General features: G+C 37.7%; 2 protein-coding genes across 3 annotated transcripts; both read right to left on the bottom strand.

Annotated features, from left to right (window-relative positions):
• Positions 1–528: 528 nt before the first annotated feature.
• LOC107709252 (sodium-dependent lysophosphatidylcholine symporter 1-B-like) lies at positions 529–5,786 on the bottom strand (the record flags this gene model as incomplete). Its single annotated transcript, XM_016513690.1, has 11 exons — positions 529–980; positions 1,170–1,346; positions 1,638–1,781; positions 1,868–1,980; positions 2,114–2,197; positions 3,144–3,227; positions 3,413–3,531; positions 5,054–5,144; positions 5,230–5,399; positions 5,481–5,559; positions 5,652–5,786. Coding segments are annotated over 11 exons (1,248 nt in total), but the record flags the coding sequence as incomplete, so codon positions are not given.
• A 1,696-nt stretch (positions 5,787–7,482) lies between these two features.
• LOC107709268 (sodium-dependent lysophosphatidylcholine symporter 1-B-like) lies at positions 7,483–22,000 on the bottom strand. Of its 2 annotated transcripts, XM_016513715.1 has the most exons (15): positions 21,923–22,000; positions 21,686–21,809; positions 17,946–18,071; positions 16,329–16,453; positions 12,604–12,727; positions 12,433–12,511; positions 12,186–12,355; positions 12,008–12,098; positions 10,367–10,485; positions 10,098–10,181; positions 9,068–9,151; positions 8,822–8,934; positions 8,592–8,735; positions 8,124–8,300; positions 7,483–7,934 (listed from the first exon to the last, which is right to left on the bottom strand). In XM_016513715.1, exons 2-15 carry the CDS (start codon positions 21,770–21,772, stop codon positions 7,883–7,885), a joined length of 1,575 nt encoding a protein of 524 aa, XP_016369201.1. In that variant the 5' UTR covers positions 21,773–21,809; positions 21,923–22,000; the 3' UTR covers positions 7,483–7,882. The 2 variants fall into 2 exon arrangements, with proteins under 2 accessions (XP_016369201.1, XP_016369200.1); XM_016513714.1 differs by having other exon boundaries at positions 21,686–21,977.
• Positions 22,001–24,854: the final 2,854 nt, after the last annotated feature.

Genomic DNA, 24,854 nt, shown 5'->3' on the forward strand with positions numbered 1-24,854 from the left:
ATCAAACCAACATATGATTTAAAACAAAAGTAATAAATACTTAAATAATCTTGTTCACCTCATAACATAAGCAATTGATCATACATTTTAACCCCACATAGTCTGATGGCATCTTGCTAGTTCATAGCTTCAGTTGTCAGCAGCACTTTTCAGCCACACTTTAGTGTACCCATATCATCTGAAGAGACCAAATTAGTATGTTTCGCCCTCAGCGCATCCCTCTGAAAGAGTACACCCCGAGAGAGCAGACACAGGTGAAAAGGAACATAATAGAAGGGGTACGTGAAGGAAAGTAATAGAAGAAATAAACAATAACCTTCTGTGCGCAATACTGAAGTTTGACGTAATCAAACTCCTCTCAGGTCCCTCAATTTTGCTTTTCCAGTTAGATGCACAAAAGCATTTATAAATATTCAATTATATTCAATTATTATACACGTTGTGTACAGTTTCACAGATATTCCTCCCAAAATGTACCTTTCAATCATGATTGAAATGCATTTTTGGTTTTAGCACCTAAAAACGTTATTAAATGTTTCAAGTTTCATCTTACGGTAGACATGTCCCACCTCAGTTCATTTTTTAGTGTTCTTTAGATGTGTGCTTATCAAAAGCTGGCTTTTTTGGACACCGCTTTGAGATCCTATACCAGCGAGCAGCACAAATACTGGCGACACACACAAGCCTGCCTTTCGGTTTTGTGCAACTCAGCATCCATTAGCACTTGCAACTGGAAATGGCAAGGCACTTTGAAATTGAGCTGGAAAAAGGCTATGTTTCAAGTTGATTTGTGGTTGTGTAGGGGTGATATGGGTGGAAGTTTTCAGCCACAAGGCAGCATGGTTGGTTCAAAGCATCCGCTCGGTTTGTTTTATCTCTGTTGATGTGACACAAATGGCACGATGTCCAGTTTAGGTTTCCGGTGCTCTTAAACCACATTGAGCTCAGTGGAGTCTGTTTCTGAGTCAATCTCATTTTCTCTGAAAAAGAGTCACACAGGACACAGTTAGCCTAAACATTTTTATTTGAAATTACAAGAATGCCGTTTAATCAGCTTTAGAGGTTTAAAAGTACCGTGTTAATTTATAGATTTCAAGAATGCTGAGCAGGCTTAACATCTTTAAGCAAAACGTGACTGGAAGACTGTTCAAATCAATAGGTGGCTTTACCGTTGTTCATTAAGTAGTTTGCGGTTGCCTTGTCTCTTTTCCTCGTTGATTGGATATGAGATGAATATTAGCAGCCCGATAATGATCAAGACTATCGGAGCAGGAGATACCAGGATCTTCAAGGTTAAATCGACTTCGGCGGGTTGCGTGCAACCTCTCGTCACATAGCCAGCAAAACTGTTTGAAAGAGAAGAAGCGAGAGATTAATATGTTATTAATGTTCATCCAGATAAATCCAACCTCATGACTGATCACTGAATTTCACATTAAAACACTATCCTACATGGTCACGTCTCCAAACCCAAAAGACCCATAAGAGCAGCGCTAATCGCATTATATCTGAAGGTCAGGAGGCCAGACTGATTCTCATACAGTAAAAGTAAAACAAAAAGCCGGGCTTATTGGATCATGCAGACTATAATCCAACTTTAAGAGCCGGTATTTCGTGTACAAGACCGTGAAACTTACTCAAGACTAAGAGTTGAGACCCCCAAGGAAACTCCAGATGCAAACTTGGTGAAGAACACATAGAAGGAGTAGAAGATGGCTTCATGGCCTTGAGATTCAGGATTTTGGACTTTAAAATCATCCACAACGTCGGGGAGCATGGACCTGAGCATACAGGAAAACACACTCCATGAAAAAAGTGCACCAAATCTGGAAGTGCATATACATTTGTACAATTGTCAGGTGCTTACCATGGCAGGAGGAAGGCCGCTGCAACACTGACTCCAGCGGCAAAGGACACAATGTATGTCACAATAAGATTGCTTGGCACCAAGACGACGGAGACCAGGAAAGGCACCACAGACTGCAAAGAGAATATAAACCATCAGTAACAGGAATCAAAAACCTCAATTACAGTAGATGACGGACCAGAAGAAGCCACTGTTGGTCAGTTAGTGGAATTAATTGAAGGGTTGTGTGCCGCTGCCAATACTTACTGTAGTCCCAATATACACGGCAGTCTTCTTGCCAAATTTAGTGAGGAACCACTGCCAAAATGGGATAGCAAGCGTGGCGGAGAGCTGAAATAGAGGAAATGAAAATAGGTTTGGCTCAAAGACAACTAAGTGTGCAGGTTTAAAAAGAGTTTTCGTTTTTGTCTATATGTTGGTCACGCTACATGGTGATGATTTGAAAGACAAACATTTTTCAAATATTAAACATTTTTTGATGATCAATGCCTATAGAGAGATCTGTCTGTAATACAGAAAAAGCACTGCACTGCAGATGGTTTTCGTGACTGATAATGCGTGCAAACGGCATTAGCTAAGATTAGGTTTCTGACAAAGAATTGAACCTGTCTGTGTTCACACACGTTCCCATCAATAAGAATGCTTCCTAACACACCTTCCCGACAACAATACTGGAATGTTTTGTATCATATCTAGGACAATGCCTGAAAACGTTCTATTCATGCATCTGCAGTTATAGTTCCCTGAACAAGGGTTATTGTAGTTTGAAGAAAAACAGTCAGCAGACTGGGTTTTACATGACTACAATAATACTCTCTTATTGAACATGAATTCTTAAAGGAATCTGGGTTTTGAACAGTCTGATCTCAAGGACAAAAACACATGAACAAGACATAATTGTTCTTTGAAACTAGATGAACAACTTTGTCTTCCTTAAACAATAATCTAGTTGTTGATTGACAACTTTTCTGCGATACTAAAGCATTTCATGGGTAAAGCAGTGAGTTGTGGGTTGGATAAGGTGCAATATATTTCTGGAAACACTAGTCTGTTCAGATGATCAGCCCAAATGTATTATGCAAATGTATTATGTAACCCATTAAGTACTTTCCTTTTGTACATTTGTCTTTCAAAATGTCATTGCCAATCACTCCATAATGAAACCTCACCTATCTTTACAGACCATACAGAGTCATATAGTCTTTTAGTATTCAAAAAGCCCATTTAAAATACATTTATAATTTAAAACAAAAAAAGAGACATTTAGTTTGCTTACCATAATGACGAGAAGGATGTTTTGGAAGTCGTTTCTAAAGCCAAGGGTGTAGCTACAAAACAGTGCAAAGTTTCCTTCCAGAAGCTGCAAGAAATGTTTATAGAAATAATAAGCTGCACAGTAAGGACACATTACCAAAACCTAACAAATAAAGCGATCGCCAAAGGCAACAGTGCTCGTCCATGGCGGTCACAGCTTAGACAACCCAAATGGCTGGTGGTGACCATGGCTCAACATGAAATGAGTTTATCATTTGCATAAGAACTCACCATAAAAGCCAGAGAGGTGAAGAGGAAGCCCATGACCAGCTTGGCATATGGACCGTGGCCCATCACCATACGAATGCCCTGAAAGAATGACATGGGCTCAGTCCTAACCCTGCAGGTCTCTGTCAAAAAGAAGACAGAGGCAAGATGAGATGATGGAAACAAATGACAATTAATGGTGCTACATTAAAAGTAATAAATATCAGAGCAGTGGGGAAGAGACTAGCTTGCTGTAAGATTTTGTTTTCCCCCACCAATTTTCAGGTGTTGGCTTTCTAAAAAATCAAAATGAAGGAAATTGCTGCACACAAATGTATACATTTTGATTAGCTGCCGAAATGTGTTGCATTGCTTGACAAGGAATCTGCCAAAAAGTATGTTGTTTAATTGCTCGTACACTTTCATTTCTAAGCGTTGAGCATGATAAATCCACAAATGAGGTGTGACGATGAGCCAGTACTGTGCTTGATTTCCCTTACAACAGACTACTGAGGTATGCATGTTAAGTCTCAATATTTGGGTTCAAAATTAACTACTCTAGAGAACACCATTTACCATGAGCCCCATTTAGACAGCCCTCTCTGTGCTGTGAAAGCTAATCACCCTGCTAAGCTTATACACTGGCATTTCCCTGCGGCCAGCTGAGCTCTGCTTGTGGGCCAACTACTGACTCAAAGAAACCCGAGCTGTGTGGAAAAACCCGGATACATCTGCAAGCAACCACATGAGATTTACAGTGTACACACTTTTCTCACTGAAACAGAACGTTTGGGCGAGAGATAGTGAATGGATCATTTCCCTGTTTTAAGACAGCCAATAGGCTTTAGTTACATCACAGCCATGAACTATGATTTGCTGTTTACTAGTCAGTTTCAGATGTAGGGACTTGTTTTGGAGAGCATTGGATTGGACAAAAATCAGTGTTGTGCAGCATGTGTCATCAAAATTTTGTTAAATTTCCAGCATTTATACTTGCATGAATTTTAAATGTGTATTTCTAGAGAAGGTTAATCTTTTTACCAACATATTAGAAGACCTAACAGCTAACCGCTTAAAAGCATAAAATTATGATATCATAAGGTCTTTAAGAAAGAAGCTATACTACCGTTCAAAAGTTTGGGGTCAGTAAGAGTTTTTTTTTAAAGAAAATCATTACTTTTATTCTGCCAGGATGAACTAAACTGATCAAAAGTTACAGTAAACACACTTACAATGTTGCAAAAGATTTCTATTTCAAATATAGAGACGGTTCTTTTGAACTTTCTATTCAATTGAAAGAAAAAGGGTAATGTATCAGTTTCCACAAAATATTAAGCAGCACAACTGTTTTCTACATCAAATCAGCATATTAGAGAGATTTCTGAAGGATCATGTGACACTGAAGACTGGATTAATGATGCTGAAAATTCAGCTTTGCATCACAGGAATAAATTACAATTTAAAATATATTCAAATAGAAAACAGTTATTTTATATTATAATAATATTTCACAATATTACAATTTTTACTTTATTTTTGACCAAATAAATGCAGCATTGGTGAGCATAATAGACTCCGACCCCAAATTTTTGAACAGAAGTGCAAGTTTAATTACATAAAATTTCATTTGTAATAATGTGTCTTTGCGGTATTAGTAACGCTTACCTCTTTGTTCTTTCACACCAAGGAACAAGACCAGGGCACAGACGACATAAATGAAGCAGATGACACCAGATGCGATCATGTAAGCATTTCTCTGTGGGAACCATATGATACCAGGCATTTAATACCAATATAGCAAGAATTTTAATTTGGTCAACCTTAAAAGAAAACATCCTTACCAGATGCTCCAGTGAAACATGAGGCTCAGTGATGTTGACCTCGGGAGCCACCTGCAGATCTGTAGAGTTCAGGTCCTTGCCACTGCTGATACAAGGAGCGTTAGCCATTCCCACAATCTGACCTTGAACAGCAGTGCCAATGAGCGTGCCCAAAACCTCAACAGTCATTCCTGAGATAAGAGATTAGCGGTTAGCTGTGAATTTGAAAACGATGGATGGATGTATCTAGCTGGAGATGCTTTGAAACTCACGGTAGGCTGTGGCCGAATCCCTCTCCTTCTGCTCAGTGCTGATAAACATGGTAAGTGCAGAATACGGTACGTGGAAGCACTGTTTTTTGGGAAAAAGTCAAAGCCAACGGTTAAATGAAATTATTAGGAATACAGACTACAACTTGTGGTCATAAAAAGATGGTTACTCACTGTCTGTAATGTTTGGAAGGAGCAGTAGAAGATCAGGTACCAAACAACCTTGCCTTGCTCAACAGATGGCACGTACCAGATGAGGAAATAGCATAGCACGGCAAATGGGGTAGACAGCACAATCCTGCATGGAAAAGATATACGAGATTAGAAGAAAGGTACAAAAGGTAAAAAATTAAGTATAACTAGATTGGTATTCTGGTTCCCCATGATGATAAACGGGTTTAGGATCAGGTACATATAGATGAAGTTTACTAGGTGTTATATCATTGAACCTTGTCAAGCACCAAGCCTGTCTTTTCTGTTCCCTCTCTTCTATAACTAGAGAGATGAGATAACTTCCTGTATTTGTTCAGTGACCCTTGTGGCCAACAGGATGCTGAAGTGTAAGTACACTGTCTGCTCTTAATCTGTAGCATCTGTACAAGGAAATACCATTCCAGGTGCGTTACACGTCATAGAACTGAATGGTTTATGGAAAAAGTGGAGCCTCGCTTGGCAGTTTTTCTAGAGCAGACCTTAACAGAATCAGAGCTCACAGAATTCCACTAATTTACACAGAATGTAATTGTTTGTATTCAGTCAGTACGTTCCACGCCCCTCTCCACCCCCTTTCTGTTTGTTTATTAAATATTTTGGCTAATTCAAAAAAAAAAAAAAACATCTATGTACAAACATCAGCACATTTGTTATATACAATATCTGTATTTTTTTTTTTATATCAGAATATGGAAAACTAAACAGATCGCCACAAACCAGTGTTAATGAGAATGGGGCACACAGATGTTACAGATGCATCAATACAAAATTGACACGTGTTAGAACACGGTATTAAACATGCACTGATGATATTTCAATGCGCATCATATGTACATATGTATAACATAAGACATTTACACAAATATTATTTACAAGCCATTCCATTTTCCCCAAACAGAAAATTTTAAATATGACTTCATATTTTCAGATGGTCTATGTACATATATCACAGCACTTACAGATGGTAGAGAAACACTTGGCATTCAGATCTTTGACACAGATGTTACAGGCAGAGAACTATACAATAATAAAAGCACTTCTGAGACAACTACTGTACGGACACTGACACGAAACAAACAGACCAAAAATCAGATTAATTTAACACCTAAACAAACAGCAAGTCGCCTGTAAATACACTGATTGGCTTTTCCATAAGAATTAATGGCATATTAGACATAATTCAGCAGTGACAGCTCTAATTGCCCTTATTTTATGTGACTGAGGCCCTCAAACAAGATAAATTAAGATGGGAGAAACAGACATAATCAAACCAACATATGATTTAAAACAAAAGTAATAAATACTTAAATAATCTTGTTCACCTCATAACATAAGCAATTGATCATACATTTTAACCCCACATAGTCTGATGGCATCTTGCTAGTTCATAGCTTCAGTTGTCAGCAGCACTTTTCAGCCACACTTTAGTGTACCCATATCATCTGAAGAGACCAAATTAGTATGTTTCGCCCTCAGCGCATCCCTCTGAAAGAGTACACCCCGAGAGAGCAGACACAGGTGAAAAGGAACATAATAGAAGGGGTACGTGAAGGAAAGTAATAGAAGAAATAAACAATAACCTTCTGTGCGCAATACTGAAGTTTGACGTAATCAAACTCCTCTCAGGTCCCTCAATTTTGCTTTTCCAGTTAGATGCACAAAAGCATTTATAAATATTCAATTATATTCAATTATTATACACGTTGTGTACAGTTTCACAGATATTCCTCCCAAAATGTACCTTTCAATCATGATTGAAATGCATTTTTGGTTTTAGCACCTAAAAACGTTATTAAATGTTTCAAGTTTCATCTTACGGTAGACATGTCCCACCTCAGTTCATTTTTTAGTGTTCTTTAGATGTGTGCTTATCAAAAGCTGGCTTTTTTGGACACCGCTTTGAGATCCTATACCAGCGAGCAGCACAAATACTGGCGACACACACAAGCCTGCCTTTCGGTTTTGTGCAACTCAGCATCCATTAGCACTTGCAACTGGAAATGGCAAGGCACTTTGAAATTGAGCTGGAAAAAGGCTATGTTTCAAGTTGATTTGTGGTTGTGTAGGGGTGATATGGGTGGAAGTTTTCAGCCACAAGGCAGCATGGTTGGTTCAAAGCATCCGCTCGGTTTGTTTTATCTCTGTTGATGTGACACAAATGGCACGATGTCCAGTTTAGGTTTCCGGTGCTCTTAAACCACATTGAGCTCAGTGGAGTCTGTTTCTGAGTCAATCTCATTTTCTCTGAAAAAGAGTCACACAGGACACAGTTAGCCTAAACATTTTTATTTGAAATTACAAGAATGCCGTTTAATCAGCTTTAGAGGTTTAAAAGTACCGTGTTAATTTATAGATTTCAAGAATGCTGAGCAGGCTTAACATCTTTAAGCAAAACGTGACTGGAAGACTGTTCAAATCAATAGGTGGCTTTACCGTTGTTCATTAAGTAGTTTGCGGTTGCCTTGTCTCTTTTCCTCGTTGATTGGATATGAGATGAATATTAGCAGCCCGATAATGATCAAGACTATCGGAGCAGGAGATACCAGGATCTTCAAGGTTAAATCGACTTCGGCGGGTTGCGTGCAACCTCTCGTCACATAGCCAGCAAAACTGTTTGAAAGAGAAGAAGCGAGAGATTAATATGTTATTAATGTTCATCCAGATAAATCCAACCTCATGACTGATCACTGAATTTCACATTAAAACACTATCCTACATGGTCACGTCTCCAAACCCAAAAGACCCATAAGAGCAGCGCTAATCGCATTATATCTGAAGGTCAGGAGGCCAGACTGATTCTCATACAGTAAAAGTAAAACAAAAAGCCGGGCTTATTGGATCATGCAGACTATAATCCAACTTTAAGAGCCGGTATTTCGTGTACAAGACCGTGAAACTTACTCAAGACTAAGAGTTGAGACCCCCAAGGAAACTCCAGATGCAAACTTGGTGAAGAACACATAGAAGGAGTAGAAGATGGCTTCATGGCCTTGAGATTCAGGATTTTGGACTTTAAAATCATCCACAACGTCGGGGAGCATGGACCTGAGCATACAGGAAAACACACTCCATGAAAAAAGTGCACCAAATCTGGAAGTGCATATACATTTGTACAATTGTCAGGTGCTTACCATGGCAGGAGGAAGGCCGCTGCAACACTGACTCCAGCGGCAAAGGACACAATGTATGTCACAATAAGATTGCTTGGCACCAAGACGACGGAGACCAGGAAAGGCACCACAGACTGCAAAGAGAATATAAACCATCAGTAACAGGAATCAAAAACCTCAATTACAGTAGATGACGGACCAGAAGAAGCCACTGTTGGTCAGTTAGTGGAATTAATTGAAGGGTTGTGTGCCGCTGCCAATACTTACTGTAGTCCCAATATACACGGCAGTCTTCTTGCCAAATTTAGTGAGGAACCACTGCCAAAATGGGATAGCAAGCGTGGCGGAGAGCTGAAATAGAGGAAATGAAAATAGGTTTGGCTCAAAGACAACTAAGTGTGCAGGTTTAAAAAGAGTTTTCGTTTTTGTCTATATGTTGGTCACGCTACATGGTGATGATTTGAAAGACAAACATTTTTCAAATATTAAACATTTTTTGATGATCAATGCCTATAGAGAGATCTGTCTGTAATACAGAAAAAGCACTGCACTGCAGATGGTTTTCGTGACTGATAATGCGTGCAAACGGCATTAGCTAAGATTAGGTTTCTGACAAAGAATTGAACCTGTCTGTGTTCACACACGTTCCCATCAATAAGAATGCTTCCTAACACACCTTCCCGACAACAATACTGGAATGTTTTGTATCATATCTAGGACAATGCCTGAAAACGTTCTATTCATGCATCTGCAGTTATAGTTCCCTGAACAAGGGTTATTGTAGTTTGAAGAAAAACAGTCAGCAGACTGGGTTTTACATGACTACAATAATACTCTCTTATTGAACATGAATTCTTAAAGGAATCTGGGTTTTGAACAGTCTGATCTCAAGGACAAAAACACATGAACAAGACATAATTGTTCTTTGAAACTAGATGAACAACTTTGTCTTCCTTAAACAATAATCTAGTTGTTGATTGACAACTTTTCTGCGATACTAAAGCATTTCATGGGTAAAGCAGTGAGTTGTGGGTTGGATAAGGTGCAATATATTTCTGGAAACACTAGTCTGTTCAGATGATCAGCCCAAATGTATTATGCAAATGTATTATGTAACCCATTAAGTACTTTCCTTTTGTACATTTGTCTTTCAAAATGTCATTGCCAATCACTCCATAATGAAACCTCACCTATCTTTACAGACCATACAGAGTCATATAGTCTTTTAGTATTCAAAAAGCCCATTTAAAATACATTTATAATTTAAAACAAAAAAAGAGACATTTAGTTTGCTTACCATAATGACGAGAAGGATGTTTTGGAAGTCGTTTCTAAAGCCAAGGGTGTAGCTACAAAACAGTGCAAAGTTTCCTTCCAGAAGCTGCAAGAAATGTTTATAGAAATAATAAGCTGCACAGTAAGGACACATTACCAAAACCTAACAAATAAAGCGATCGCCAAAGGCAACAGTGCTCGTCCATGGCGGTCACAGCTTAGACAACCCAAATGGCTGGTGGTGACCATGGCTCAACATGAAATGAGTTTATCATTTGCATAAGAACTCACCATAAAAGCCAGAGAGGTGAAGAGGAAGCCCATGACCAGCTTGGCATATGGACCGTGGCCCATCACCATACGAATGCCCTGAAAGAATGACATGGGCTCAGTCCTAACCCTGCAGGTCTCTGTCAAAAAGAAGACAGAGGCAAGATGAGATGATGGAAACAAATGACAATTAATGGTGCTACATTAAAAGTAATAAATATCAGAGCAGTGGGGAAGAGACTAGCTTGCTGTAAGATTTTGTTTTCCCCCACCAATTTTCAGGTGTTGGCTTTCTAAAAAATCAAAATGAAGGAAATTGCTGCACACAAATGTATACATTTTGATTAGCTGCCGAAATGTGTTGCATTGCTTGACAAGGAATCTGCCAAAAAGTATGTTGTTTAATTGCTCGTACACTTTCATTTCTAAGCGTTGAGCATGATAAATCCACAAATGAGGTGTGACGATGAGCCAGTACTGTGCTTGATTTCCCTTACAACAGACTACTGAGGTATGCATGTTAAGTCTCAATATTTGGGTTCAAAATTAACTACTCTAGAGAACACCATTTACCATGAGCCCCATTTAGACAGCCCTCTCTGTGCTGTGAAAGCTAATCACCCTGCTAAGCTTATACACTGGCATTTCCCTGCGGCCAGCTGAGCTCTGCTTGTGGGCCAACTACTGACTCAAAGAAACCCGAGCTGTGTGGAAAAACCCGGATACATCTGCAAGCAACCACATGAGATTTACAGTGTACACACTTTTCTCACTGAAACAGAACGTTTGGGCGAGAGATAGTGAATGGATCATTTCCCTGTTTTAAGACAGCCAATAGGCTTTAGTTACATCACAGCCATGAACTATGATTTGCTGTTTACTAGTCAGTTTCAGATGTAGGGACTTGTTTTGGAGAGCATTGGATTGGACAAAAATCAGTGTTGTGCAGCATGTGTCATCAAAATTTTGTTAAATTTCCAGCATTTATACTTGCATGAATTTTAAATGTGTATTTCTAGAGAAGGTTAATCTTTTTACCAACATATTAGAAGACCTAACAGCTAACCGCTTAAAAGCATAAAATTATGATATCATAAGGTCTTTAAGAAAGAAGCTATACTACCGTTCAAAAGTTTGGGGTCAGTAAGAGTTTTTTTTTAAAGAAAATCATTACTTTTATTCTGCCAGGATGAACTAAACTGATCAAAAGTTACAGTAAACACACTTACAATGTTGCAAAAGATTTCTATTTCAAATATAGAGACGGTTCTTTTGAACTTTCTATTCAATTGAAAGAAAAAGGGTAATGTATCAGTTTCCACAAAATATTAAGCAGCACAACTGTTTTCTACATCAAATCAGCATATTAGAGAGATTTCTGAAGGATCATGTGACACTGAAGACTGGATTAATGATGCTGAAAATTCAGCTTTGCATCACAGGAATAAATTACAATTTAAAATATATTCAAATAGAAAACAGTTATTTTATATTATAATAATATTTCACAATATTACAATTTTTACTTTATTTTTGACCAAATAAATGCAGCATTGGTGAGCATAATAGACTCCGACCCCAAATTTTTGAACAGAAGTGCAAGTTTAATTACATAAAATTTCATTTGTAATAATGTGTCTTTGCGGTATTAGTAACGCTTACCTCTTTGTTCTTTCACACCAAGGAACAAGACCAGGGCACAGACGACATAAATGAAGCAGATGACACCAGATGCGATCATGTAAGCATTTCTCTGTGGGAACCATATGATACCAGGCATTTAACACCAGTATAGCAAGAATTTAAATTTAATCAAACTTAAAAGAAAAAAAATCCTTACCAGATGCTCCAGTGAAGCATGAGGCCCAGTGATGTTGACCGTGGAAGCCACCAGCAGATCTGTGGAGTTCAACTCCTCACCGGTGCTGATACAAGGAGCATTAGCCATTCCCACAATCTGTCCTTGAACAGCAGTGCCAATGAGCGTGCCCAAAACCTCAACAGTCATTCCTGAGATAAGAGATGAGCAGTTAGCTGTGAAATTCAAAACAGTGGACATTTCTAGCTGGAGATGCTTTGAAACTCACGGTAGGCTGTGGCCGAATCCCTCTCCTTCTGCTCAGTGCTGATAAACATGGTAAGTGCAGAATACGGTACGTGGAAGCACTGTTTTTTGGGAAAAAGTCAAAGCCAACGGTTAAATGAAATTATTAGGAATACAGACTACAACTTGTGGTCATAAAAAGATGGTTACTCACTGTCTGTAATGTTTGGAAGGAGCAGTAGAAGATCAGGTACCAAACAACCTTGCCTTGCTCAACAGATGGCACGTACCAGATGAGGAAATAGCATAGCACGGCAAATGGGGTAGACAGCACAATCCTGCATGGAAAAGATATACGAGATTAGAAGAAAGGTACAAAAGGTAAAAAATTAAGTATAACTAGATTGGTATTCTGGTTCCCCATGATGATAAACGGGTTTAGGATCAGGTACATATAGATGAAGTTTACTAGGTGTTATATCATTGAACCTTGTCAAGCACCAAGCCTGTCTTTTCTGTTCCCTCTCTTCTATAACTAGAGAGATGAGATAACTTCCTGTATTTGTTCAGTGACCCTTGTGGCCAACAGGATGCTGAAGTGTAAGTACACTGTCTGCTCTTAATCTGTAGCATCTGTACAAGGAAATACCATTCCAGGTGCGTTACACGTCATAGAACTGAATGGTTTATGGAAAAAGTGGAGCCTCGCTTGGCAGTTTTTCTAGAGCAGACCTTAACAGAATCAGAGCTCACAGAATTCCACTAATTTACACAGAATGTAATTGTTTGTATTCAGTCAGTACGTTCCACGCCCCTCTCCACCCCCTTTCTGTTTGTTTATTAAATATTTTGGCTAATTCAAGAATGCTTTCAGCTACCAATAAGACTGCAGTACTCAAAGGTGTAGTACTACCCATGATTTAATCATTAACGCTATTCTCCAGAAAACGTTTGCAGGTTTCGCATGAACCTGTCTGGGTTACATTTCTAGTTTAAAAAGGTACTGTGGTGAATTTTGATACTTGAGTCATGTTATTCAAGAGAATTTAATGCACAAATATGCTCAGAATGATTTAATACCACAAATATGCATGTCAAATGTTTTCATTGAGCTACAGAATACAACTGTCATCATACATTTTGTGCAAAAACAATAATTTTTAGCCTCTAATTATAATGAATATTATAATGAACAAACTGAACATTTAAAAAATTTCACCTAGTCATCATTTAGATTAGATATTGGACTTTGCCTGCACTAAACAAATAAATATTTGTCTATACAAACCTAATAGGACATAAAGGTAGGACTGAGCTTGCTTGATTGAGGGTTACTGAAGTGCATTTTAAATCACCTGAACTGACGGGAATATCTTGGGAACTAAAAACTACAAAACTCCTTTGACAGCCGTTTTGACCTATATTACACTACCATATTTTATCCCACTATTATAGTAGGGTATAATACTATTATACAATATAATCTCTTCAATTTATTAAAACGTATTTGTTATGAAAATAAATTGCATATATTTTAGATTTATCAACAGTTTCTTGCATCTGTTTGTAATTTGAATTAAAATATTAAATCAGAGCAAGAAAAAGCCCTGACTGAACAAATGTGCATGTGTAGCAAAAAGGTGCAACTAGCTAACAGTTCAAAATAGTAACAAATCTCACTCTACCAGCAAGGCTGCCATTTGAACTAAAATAACCCCAGTATGCTGGCTTTAGACTTGAAGCAGATGTGGTCTGCCTCCCTCTCACTCTGATTGGATGACAGAGGTGGTGTGTTGTGGGTCGGACCACTCAAGAGCTTCCGCATTTTGCATACACCTCCCAACCCCCAAGGCATGCAGCACGAAAAAAGGAGAATCTTCCTTCTGAGCCCCGGCAGCACAAGACAAATGTTGTGTTATTTATGCCATTTGCGGAATTCAATCCACACAACATGAGTCGCTTATAGACAGAAAATATCCCATGGATTACAGAAGATCAGAGACGCTCTTATCCCTTCTGACTCTGATTGTCTTTTTATGGTTTATGTTGCCTTGAAAATCATTTACGGTTTATGAAAGATTATCACGTGTTCAAATATTGACATTTTCTTTACAGTTACCCAGTATTTCAGCTCATGTCATTTACTAATTTACCATTGAAAATGGATCTAACCTTTGCGATGAATTCCCTTTCAGGATTATGATAGCTTAACTTGCTTGTGACTATTAATATTGCATGTGATCAAGCATCGTGAAAATGAAATTATACAGGCTTGTGGTCCATATGATTCTCCACGGGGATAGTTAGGGGAGAAAAAAGTCCCCTCTCTCCCTCATATACCCATAACTACACCCACAAACCTGTCTCATGTGCTCCCAAGTGACATCACAGCACAAATCTAGGCGTCACTAGGGATCTTGTAATCACACCGCCCTGAGAGGATACAACCGTCTTGCTCAGATCCAGCGTCACTGAAATGAGCTCATTAGGGCAGAACGTTCTCACCAGCTTCCTACCAGATTCCTTCACATGCCCCATGTCCAGTTAGAAAGCAGACGCACATTCCTCACCCCATCCCCTCCTGTTCCCATCACTTCCTCGGAGTGGTTTCACAATTATTCATACAATGAGTGACCTCGTACTTCTGAGGACTCGAAGAAGTGTAGCCACCACAGCACTCTTCAAACCAACCATCATTTGGAAAATAAGACAGAAAGTAAACCTTGTACCGTGCTTTTGATGTTAGCCTAAACGCCTATTTTCTGAGGCTGAGAACACCAGCTAAGAAATGTTAAACTGGTTATTTGCTTCATTTGGGTCAAAACCCAATAAGACTTTTTCATCAATCCCGAAAGCCTTCATTGTGTAGAGAACCACACAAGCGTTCTCTAAAGCAGACACCTCCATCGCCGCGGGCATCACTGTCACTACAGATAACGCTTGTGTGATCGCAGGGTTAAGGGTCACTAGCTGCAAAGTTTCAATTTTTCAGTTTTATGTTGTGGGAAAGAGCTGTTCATCAGACAAAGGATGTGCTGAATCTTCAGAAAAACACTGGTCACCAAGCCCAGGGGGTCAAACTAAATTCAGTATTAGTTATTTAATTTCTATTCATTTTCTATGAGGTTTGCAGTTTTTGCAATCAAATTACCAACATTCAGTGCATATGGTCTAAATATAGTGACTTGGTTTTTGCTAGAAGTAATATTTAACCTAATGAATAAAAAAAAACTACACCACAGTGAGAAAGAGGATTGAGCTAAATTTTAACTTAAATTATGGCGTCACTCGGTAGCTAGTTTTGGACCAAATGTTGTTTACTTAAGCATATTTGCCTCCATATAGCATCAGCAACACTAGTTAAGAAAGAGAACCATTTAACTTGCATATAATTTGTTGTTGCTGAATGGCAAGCCTTTCTTGTTGACAGGACACGGATTAAGTGGTTTAGTTATGCATGTGATGTAGAAATCAGATCGGCTGGCTGAAAATGCAAATTGGCCGAAAGCAAAGCTACTGTGCTGTATCCAGCCCCACGCCCATCACGCCCCTCAACCCCCCATGAGAGTTCAGGGGACTTCACTTAGCCCACAAGCGTCCTCTGGCTTAGAAACATCACCAGATACGCTTGGCTCACTCACTTAAAGACTCCACCTCCTGACATTTCACAACGACAGAGAAATGGGTCAGAAGACAAAGCAAGTGACGGAGCAGAGAGATTCAATTGGGCCGCATTTTAAATGGAACAGAGGAGTTAGTGGAGGGTAGAATTGTAAAACTAATCAAGTAGACAGTTACTACAGGCAACTTGCTCCAAGACAATTCTGAGTCTTGTTCAATGTTTAATGTGAAAGATTGCTCAGGACAGTAAAGCACTGGATTACTAGACAGTAAAGCATTGGAGAAATCCAGTGAAACTGCAGGTGAAGAAAGACTTACCAGGGCATCATTCGTCCAAATCTGGTCCAGGGACTCCGGCTGATTAGAAAGCCCACCGTAGGGTCTGTGATGGCATCCCATGCTCGACCCACAAACAAGATGATGGAGGCATAAAATGGGTCCAACTGTCAAGAAAAGAGAAAGACCAGCATGTCATCATCTTACCTAAAGCACACATCACAGGTTGAGCGTTTTCCAAAAACTTTTATTCAGCATCAGAATGGACTAAATAACTCAAACCAATAGATGAAATACCAACATGAAAAAAAGCGAAAAGTAAGAAAGAAAGAGAAGTAAACTTTTTAAAACAGTAAAAAGTTCTGCTTAATATTACTTATTTATATTGGTGATAAAGAATAGATATGCACCACAACATATCAGTTGCAGATATGACTTCTCACGATAAATTTACAAATATTTATACCATTTAGAAGACTAGGCAGCATATAAACTACAACTACTTTTTACAGAGATCAGGAGGAGCAGCACATGAGGCCTGCTCAATGACCTTGAGATACATGAGATCATACACCACATGACAGGCAAATGGAGTTACTCAGTTGAAACAGTTTTACTTCCAGTACAACACACTTGTAAAACTTCTGGAGGACTCTGAAATGTTGCACAGATTGAGTGCGTCATGCTGACATTGTGTATTGTAGGAATAACTGTTAATTATGGGATTAAACACATTAGCAGAACTCACACTGGGAACCTGTCTTCTGTAGTCAGTGGTTACATGATAAACACTGAAGACTATTAGAACAATCCTATTCAGACACTTTAATCTGGCCAATCAGCCTGCCAAGATTACAGTAGCTCCCAAAAGTTAATGGCATGAAAGACCTTTGCATATCTATTCATTTTCCAGTACAAATTCCCCCTTTGTGCCTGTACTTGTTGCCTCTGACTATGTGAGCAGAGGGAGTAAAGAAACCCGCTGCCCTCTGAGGATCGCAATCAGATTCTACATTCTGCAAGTCAATCTGATCTTCACTTTCCACGAATTCAAAATTGGACAAGCTTTTGAAAAGATGGTTAGTATGAGGAAGTTCTTCTTCACAAAAATGGCATCCTTAGGAGGTTGAACTAAATATTACATGGGTAATAAAAATATACATTTTGTTTTCTATCCATTTTCCATGAGGTTTGCTTGACGAATGCAGCCAAAGCAACAATATTCATAAAATTTCAGATTATTTACTCATCTTCCATCTTAATATTGTGCCTTGGTCATTAACATTAGTTTATAATTGATTTTATTTTAATTCAGTGACTTCAATTCAACAGAAATTGATTGATTTCAATTGTTGTATACAGTCGAGATCATCAAGACCTCTGAGGCGACATAGGTCCAAATTATTTGCTGTGAAATTTTGTGTTTAAAACTGCTTATGTGTTATTCTAGATTAATTTTATGCTATATAATAACTTGTTGAACGTATGGTTTTCACACACAAAAAAAAAGTAATGGGACACCAAGTGTACCACATTCATGGAAAGTGCCATAAAAAGGTTTAATCAATTTAAATTAAAATTCACAGTATGATGAATCAGTTGATTGATCCATATGATTAAGATGTTATTAGTAAAAATCAATCACACAGTTTCACTCACCAAAGCAACGTCCAGCAGGTAGATCTGAAGGAAGAAGCCGATTGCACATCCCGTTATCTGATATGGTGCACCCCCAATGGCATAACACAACTTGCTGCATACTGACAACCGGCTCCTTGATTCACACTATTTAAAAAAAAAAAAGGAAGAAACAAGATATGCTTTGAGACATTCATAAAAAGACACACCAAATAATTAAGAATATAGTACAGATGCTATATTCATTAAAGTCATACTGAGTTCACAGTGTCTCGGCTGGGATTCAAACTAACCTAACTGTGGTGTAAATAAGCACACTGTGGCCAGACACGCTTGTAATTTGGCTTAAGCTGTTGAATGGCTAGGATTTCCACTCTGAGACAAGCGCTGGTTTTAATTATGCTAACAATATGCATTTCTGCTCGACTTGCTGTTTGGTTCTAATTCAAACATAACCTTATTCTCAATACAGCTGGCTAGCTACTGATATTTGGGTCAGGATATGAGCCCTCAAGCAGAAATACCACTGAACACAGTCAGATGAGATAGGCAGCGTTCTCTGATTAATATCAGTACATCTACTCACGGCAGATCAGCAAATTTCAAGAGGCTCAGATAGGGTGTTGGGGTTCAAATATGAACTCGACACTTTTCTCATTTTTAGTTTGGTGACTTCATATACATTAGTCGGTAACAGATGAGTGTTTGTCACATGCATCCTTCAAAAATAAACAATTAAAGTTGTGAAGAACTACCTTTGGCTTTATTGCACATGGTGTTCCCTCAATGCCCCCTGCTCATGTTAAAGGACATCTGGACAACCTTAACACTCCAACGTCATGGAATGAAGACACTGGTTTATAGTTCTATGGAAGTGTCCAACTGACACGGATACAGTGCAACAGAGCTATTGTAGCAGAAACAGAGAACAATTCTCTGCCAGCTACTTCACTAAGGACTGTTAATAGAGGATCTGTTGGCATGTTTTATGAGTTGGGCTTTCATTAATCTTTTTAAATTGCCAAATAATTCTCCTCACTATCAAGGAGATGTTAAACAGCTCCACCACCCGCATCTCCCCATCTTTGAATCTGAATGGTTAAAACATAATTAAAAAGTAATGCAATTTATAAACTTTAGTGACGATGTGACACTGCCTCAGTGCAAGTGGCAAATCCTGTGTCGACTGTGCAGCGTGCAGCTCGCTTATAGACAGACGCGATGTGTGGTGATTTGAAGACATTTGCATATTTTGAGAGAGAAAGAGAGAGAGCGCGCGCGCGGTGATTCACTCACGCTGTTTGTGAAATTACGTCTCACACACGGTTTTCAAATTATTTTATAAGTTATTTAATTAAGAAATATGAAGGTGAGTACCTCACTTTCAGCATTATAATAATTTTACCCGCGCCGGACAGAGACTGAGACAGTGCCGCTGCATGTCGTGCCAAACCTCTCAAAGCAGCGGCATCAGCTTGAGATCGCTTTTTTTGAGATCGGCCTTTTTAGAGACCGCCGATCAAACATCCCAAAGCGATTATCGGCCGATACTGATCGATAGCCGATCAATCGGAGCACCCCTAATTTAAATGATAGTGTTTAAACCATTTACACAAAATAAGGGCAGAGAGATCATCTGAGCTATCAGGAAACCTTTTGAAATGCAAAATCTATGACTCTAGCTTATCTACATCAGCGATAAAAGCATATCACGTTTCACAGCAATAAAGCCATTTCACATAATATCAACCTCATAGATCAAATGATTAGGCCTATGTTTAAATTGGATTATCCATTCTGATGATGTGGCATGTGTGCACTTGGAATCTAGATTTATCTATAGGGGGTCAATTAATTAGGGCTGTGTTACACACTCAAAAGTTTACGCATCTAAAAATGCTGGGTGATTGGTAGAATAATTTATATATTATTCTACCAATCACCCAGCATTTTTAGATGCGTAAACTATATATATACACATTTTTATGTAAGGAATAATTGACAGCATACCACGACATTATTGAAAATCAATGCAAACTTCAATGCAAACTCTTCAAACTCTTCAATGCAAAAAGTTTTTTAATAATTCACAAAACATTGGAAGCTTAAGCTGTTTATGCACTTACTGGACAGAGAGACAGAGCTTTTTTATTTATATTATTGTCATATTTATTTGATTGGCCTTTTTTTTGAAATCCCTAGAAAAAATAAATAAATAAAAGATCAAGACCTTATCTGTCAGCCAATCAGAATCAACCATTCAACAGTGCTATGGTGTAAAAAATTTATTGAAATATTTTCAACTCATTTAATTAGTTTCGCTATATTTAACGATTACTTGAGATATTGGGTTTAGAGAAGATTACACTCAAATATTTTATTTTTTACTGATAACCTCAAGAATTCTCTCGTTTAATGTAATATACTTTCGTTCAATTCAGTCATCTCTGAAGGACGAAAAATTTAGCTACGCTACATACACACCCATCACAAAAAAAAAAAAAAAAACACGTCTAGTAATAGATTTTAAATGGAAACAGTTTGATCTAATGAAAACATTTCGTCAACTTCTGAAGTGAAAACTTCCTCCAAAACAAAAAAAGCCATTTATATGAAAGTAAACTGCAGAAAACAGTTAGTATGAAATCTGTGATTTTTAAGGTATAGCTCATCCATTTGTAATTCGCACCTGCATCTTTGCTAATGAGCCCCCAGCATTAGAAACAAGAATCTGACGTTTATTTTTTAACAATGACTCTGATCATTTCAATCTGTATGGCACTTTTCAACACAGAACTTCATATGTTATCAGCATTTCACCAACTGAAATAAAGCACTAACTGAAATGAAATAAAATATAAATATTACATAAAAAATGAAAAAAAAAAAATCATTATAAATGCTGCTTTGGCCACTAACTGAAATAAGTTTAAGTTGAAGTACTAGTTTCTTCTGTGGAGCAGAAAAGCCGATAAGATAAATTAGATAGGATATAGATAAATTAATATTAAAAGGCAACCCAGGCTTATTAGAAATGTGTAACTCTGTCTACATTTGCCTTAATTTTTTCACATGATTCCTTGCAAAATACTGTCATGACCTCAAAACACTTTTACATACATTTTAACATTTGCATCACATGTTCGTCTCAATATGTATGGCTTTTCTGATAAAGTAAACTTCTGATAAACCACATCTGCAATGGAGAAAAAATGATATCGCTTATGGATGCGTCATCTGACGAGTTCAGCAACATGTACTCATAGAGTAATGTATTTCAGGTGTTGCAGAAACGGAGGCAGGGTCACGTATTTTCAATGAGCCTGAGTTGCAACAAGGCCAAGTATGAGTACCGATACTTTGTTTCTGGTTACTGAGATTTAAAGTCGCAATAAAACTAAAGTAGCAACAGATCTTTTCTTCTGTATTGTGATGTACACTGTAAAAAAGCAGTCAGACAAGCAGTAGTCAATTCTAACACCGGTTTACCAGTGATGAAACGTGATAAAATTTCTCTGGAGTTGAACAGCCAGAGATGTCCTGTGTAATCGGTCTAATATTCGTTTATATAATATATAATTTCCACGCGTCGCAAGCAGTGCAGACGGGGCGTGCGCGCTCAATTCAACCTGACAAAATGACACGTCGATCAGCTCTCGCCGCTACTATGTATCTGTTCAACAGGGGAATCATGTGCATGGGAAATACGTAGCCTATAACTTATAATTGAATGGAAGCATACATTATTTTCAGTTTGTTACCTTTGCTGCCAGTTTGATTCCGTCTGGGCTGGGTTTTTGAAGCAGACTGGCATTGGAGTACTGCTCTGCGCCCTCTCCTCTTGCCATCTCGTTCTTGAAGATTTACGTTTAAAGTCGTTTACACCTATGAATCCAGTTATTGAATGATATTAAATAAAGGAAAAAATAAACCGGCTCGATTAAAAAACAACAACAACACTGCTTCTGTTTGCGTACGCCTCGTTCTTTGGAATCAACCTGTTTCCACCGATCCCTGTTTCTACAGGCTGTAGTAGCATGTGAAGACTTGGATACTCCACCCCCTTCAAAGAGTCATTCATTCTAATGCAACCCCCTCCTTCTTTAGCCTCGTATGATTTTTCACCCTCGTGTCAGGGGCGGGTACAGACATGACGTCACGGTGACCAAATGCACCGGTTCAAAATAAAATCATAAGTGAAATGCATTGAAAATACTATTACATCATTATGTTTAAGACTAATTTTGTGTGTTATAATTATGCTCTCTTATGACTAAGAGAAGTCGTCATTCATCAAAGGCTGTGCTTATACAGTATGTGCTTTCCATTCAGCAATACATTCAGAGAAATAGGCCTAGCTGTCATTGGAGTCATGCAGGTTATGCAGGATATAAACCATGCCACGTGGAGACTGTAACTTTGCTGTTTACTCACACATATATTGGGGGGCGTCCACCAACATAACTTGAAAATATACACACCATAGTGTTTGAGTTCAGGTTCAATGTGTGTCAACATAAGATAAGATAACAGGCTGTTGGGCTGAGTCGTTTATAGTGTTACATTTGTTTGGGAAGGCATTAACGTTTATCTTGAGAGCAGAAGGTAATTCGGTGCTGTATATCTATTTGTTCCAATTAGGTTTTGATTGACTTTGCTTTTGCATCTAACCAGAAAGTGACATAAAATAAAACACATCTAATTTTAGGTTCTTTGGACCAGTGTTGGGCAAGTTACTTCCAAAATGTAATACATTATATATTACTAGTTACTGTCTTTTGAAAGTAATTAGTTACATTACAATATTACTGTCTCTGAATTGTAATGCATTACACTACTTTTGAGTTACTTTTGAGTTACTTTCATCCAAAATATCCACATAAGTATTGTAAAATGCGCAGCTTTAATTACTTTTGTAATGCGTTACTCCCAACACTGCTTTGGACACACCTGACTGATATATCATGACCTTTTGATCTACTGCCCAAAAAGGAGTTTATTTATAGCTAATTAAAATTTTGATTCATATTCAACATTTCAAAAAGTGCATTCAAGTGCAGTTGTGAATAGATAAGTGTAAAATAAATAAATAAATAAAATGTAAAAAATGGTAAAACAACAGTCCCTTTAGTTAATGTTAGCTGCAACTAACAGTGCATTTGTTGCAGTTGCCTATTAATCTTTTTTTTTATGTTAGTTATAGTAGTAAAAAATATTGCTTAAAAACATTGTTCATTGTAGTTAATGTCCTTTAAATAATACAAACTTTTGATTGTAATGTATTAGTAAATATTGAAATTAACTAAATTAACTAAAATGTGAAAAAAAAAACACTATAAATATTTTTCATTGTCAGTTAATGTTTGCTGAAATGATAGTAATGCTGGATTTAACATTAAGATTAATAAATGCTTTAAAAATATTTTCCTTGTTAGTCATGTTAACTAATGTAGTTCACAATGTTATAATGTTATTAAGTGTTATAATGTTTTCCAACAAAAATAGATTCATAATGTTAACCAATCTGAAGTTGATTTGTTAATATTTCCTTCAAATAAATATAATCTTAATATGATGGAGGCTTTAGTTGATATTGCATGTCTGTTTATGAGGCGCTTTAGTTTGCCGTTGAAAGACACTGTCCTGATTCTTATTTACATGTCTGGGACAAGATGACAAATTTCAAAGTATGTCCAGAGATCATTTTGCTCTTGTTTGCACAGTCGCATAGAGCAAATGCCATGAAACAGGTTTGTTATTGGTATTTCACATGAGGGGCCTTGAAGTTTTACTGCTCTCCTGTACCTCATGACATGGTCACCATATTCCTTTGTTGCAAAACATTATCTTCAGAGTTGCATGACCAGAATCCCTGATATTAGTCCTGACATTGACTCAGTCCTGCATTCACTTTCTGTTACAGAATCAAGCAACAATGGCCTTTTGTAGCTTACTGTTATAATCACAGCAAAGTTTCATGATTTCAAGTCAGTGGAGCAGTGGCCTATCCTTGACCATTATCCCACTGCTTTTATGTTGGGAGGGGTCATTCATGAATGAAAACGCTCTAGGTTTCTCTTCTGTAAGTCAGTGACAGGTACTCGTATGATTTCATCAGCTCACGTGAGTATGTTGTCTAACACATGGGCACGGGTGTATAATGGCACTGATGATCAGCGTGACTGCTGTTCTGCACTATACATAGGCACAGGTGTTGTGGAAAGTCACAAGCGAGGGGGTGGGATTTATATGTGTGTGTGTACAGTATGTGAGAAGAATTGTTCCCATTGTGGCAACAGCTTTGAAGCACATTCTGTACCATTGTAAGTCCTGCTTATCAGGTTCACAGCGTATGAATTTATTTTTAATTAAAACAAGATGTAATATACCAGTCAAAATACCGGACTGTTTAACCATTTGAACTAAAGACTTATTTTAATTGATTTGACTTTGATATTGACTGGAAGAACAGGCTTAACACTCACTACTGCTTAAAAATGAGTTTTACAGACCAATTTAAACTGTGCCTATATTTCTATCTATCTATCTATCTATCTATCTATCTGTCTGTCTGTCTGTCTGTCTGTGTCCATTTCTTTTTCCTTTTTATTTATTTATTTATTTATTTTTAATTGACTGGAGTAAAAGCAACAAACAAGACACACATGTCAACTCCAAGATTGTTGGCTCATGAAGTTAATAAATAGGAAGTTGATAAAATGCCAAGATGTACAGAGCAGTAATCTAGGCAAAGTTTAGCTGCAATTTTACAGAACTATTTAGGAATCTAAAATATAAGGATGTTTTTTTTATGATGATGATACATAATTCAAATGCTTTAATGTATGTTATTTTTTGATAGTTTTAAAGATTTTACCATAATTTTAAAATGTGAAAATGCTGCAATGACTCATTAGGTGTGTCCAAAGT

This window comes from Sinocyclocheilus rhinocerous, unplaced genomic scaffold (genome assembly GCF_001515625.1).
Source record: "Sinocyclocheilus rhinocerous isolate Xijiao unplaced genomic scaffold, SAMN03320098_v1.1 scaffold206, whole genome shotgun sequence".
Taxonomy (NCBI): domain Eukaryota; kingdom Metazoa; phylum Chordata; class Actinopteri; order Cypriniformes; family Cyprinidae; genus Sinocyclocheilus; species Sinocyclocheilus rhinocerous.

What these genes read in the sequence shown, in the direction of transcription:
- LOC107709268 (XM_016513715.1), bottom strand. Translation starts at nt 21,772, where the DNA reads ATGGCAAGAGGAGAGGGCGCAGAGCAGTACTCCAATGCCAGTCTGCTT. An exon ending in TTTGGACGAATGATGCCCTG is followed by an intron (nt 12,728 to 16,328) that starts GTAAGTCTTTCT and finishes TTTTCCATGCAG; the next exon opens with GATTGTGCTGTCTACCCCAT. An exon ending in ACATCCTTCTCGTCATTATG is followed by an intron (nt 9,152 to 10,097) that starts GTAAGCAAACTA and finishes CCTCTATTTCAG; the next exon opens with CTCTCCGCCACGCTTGCTAT.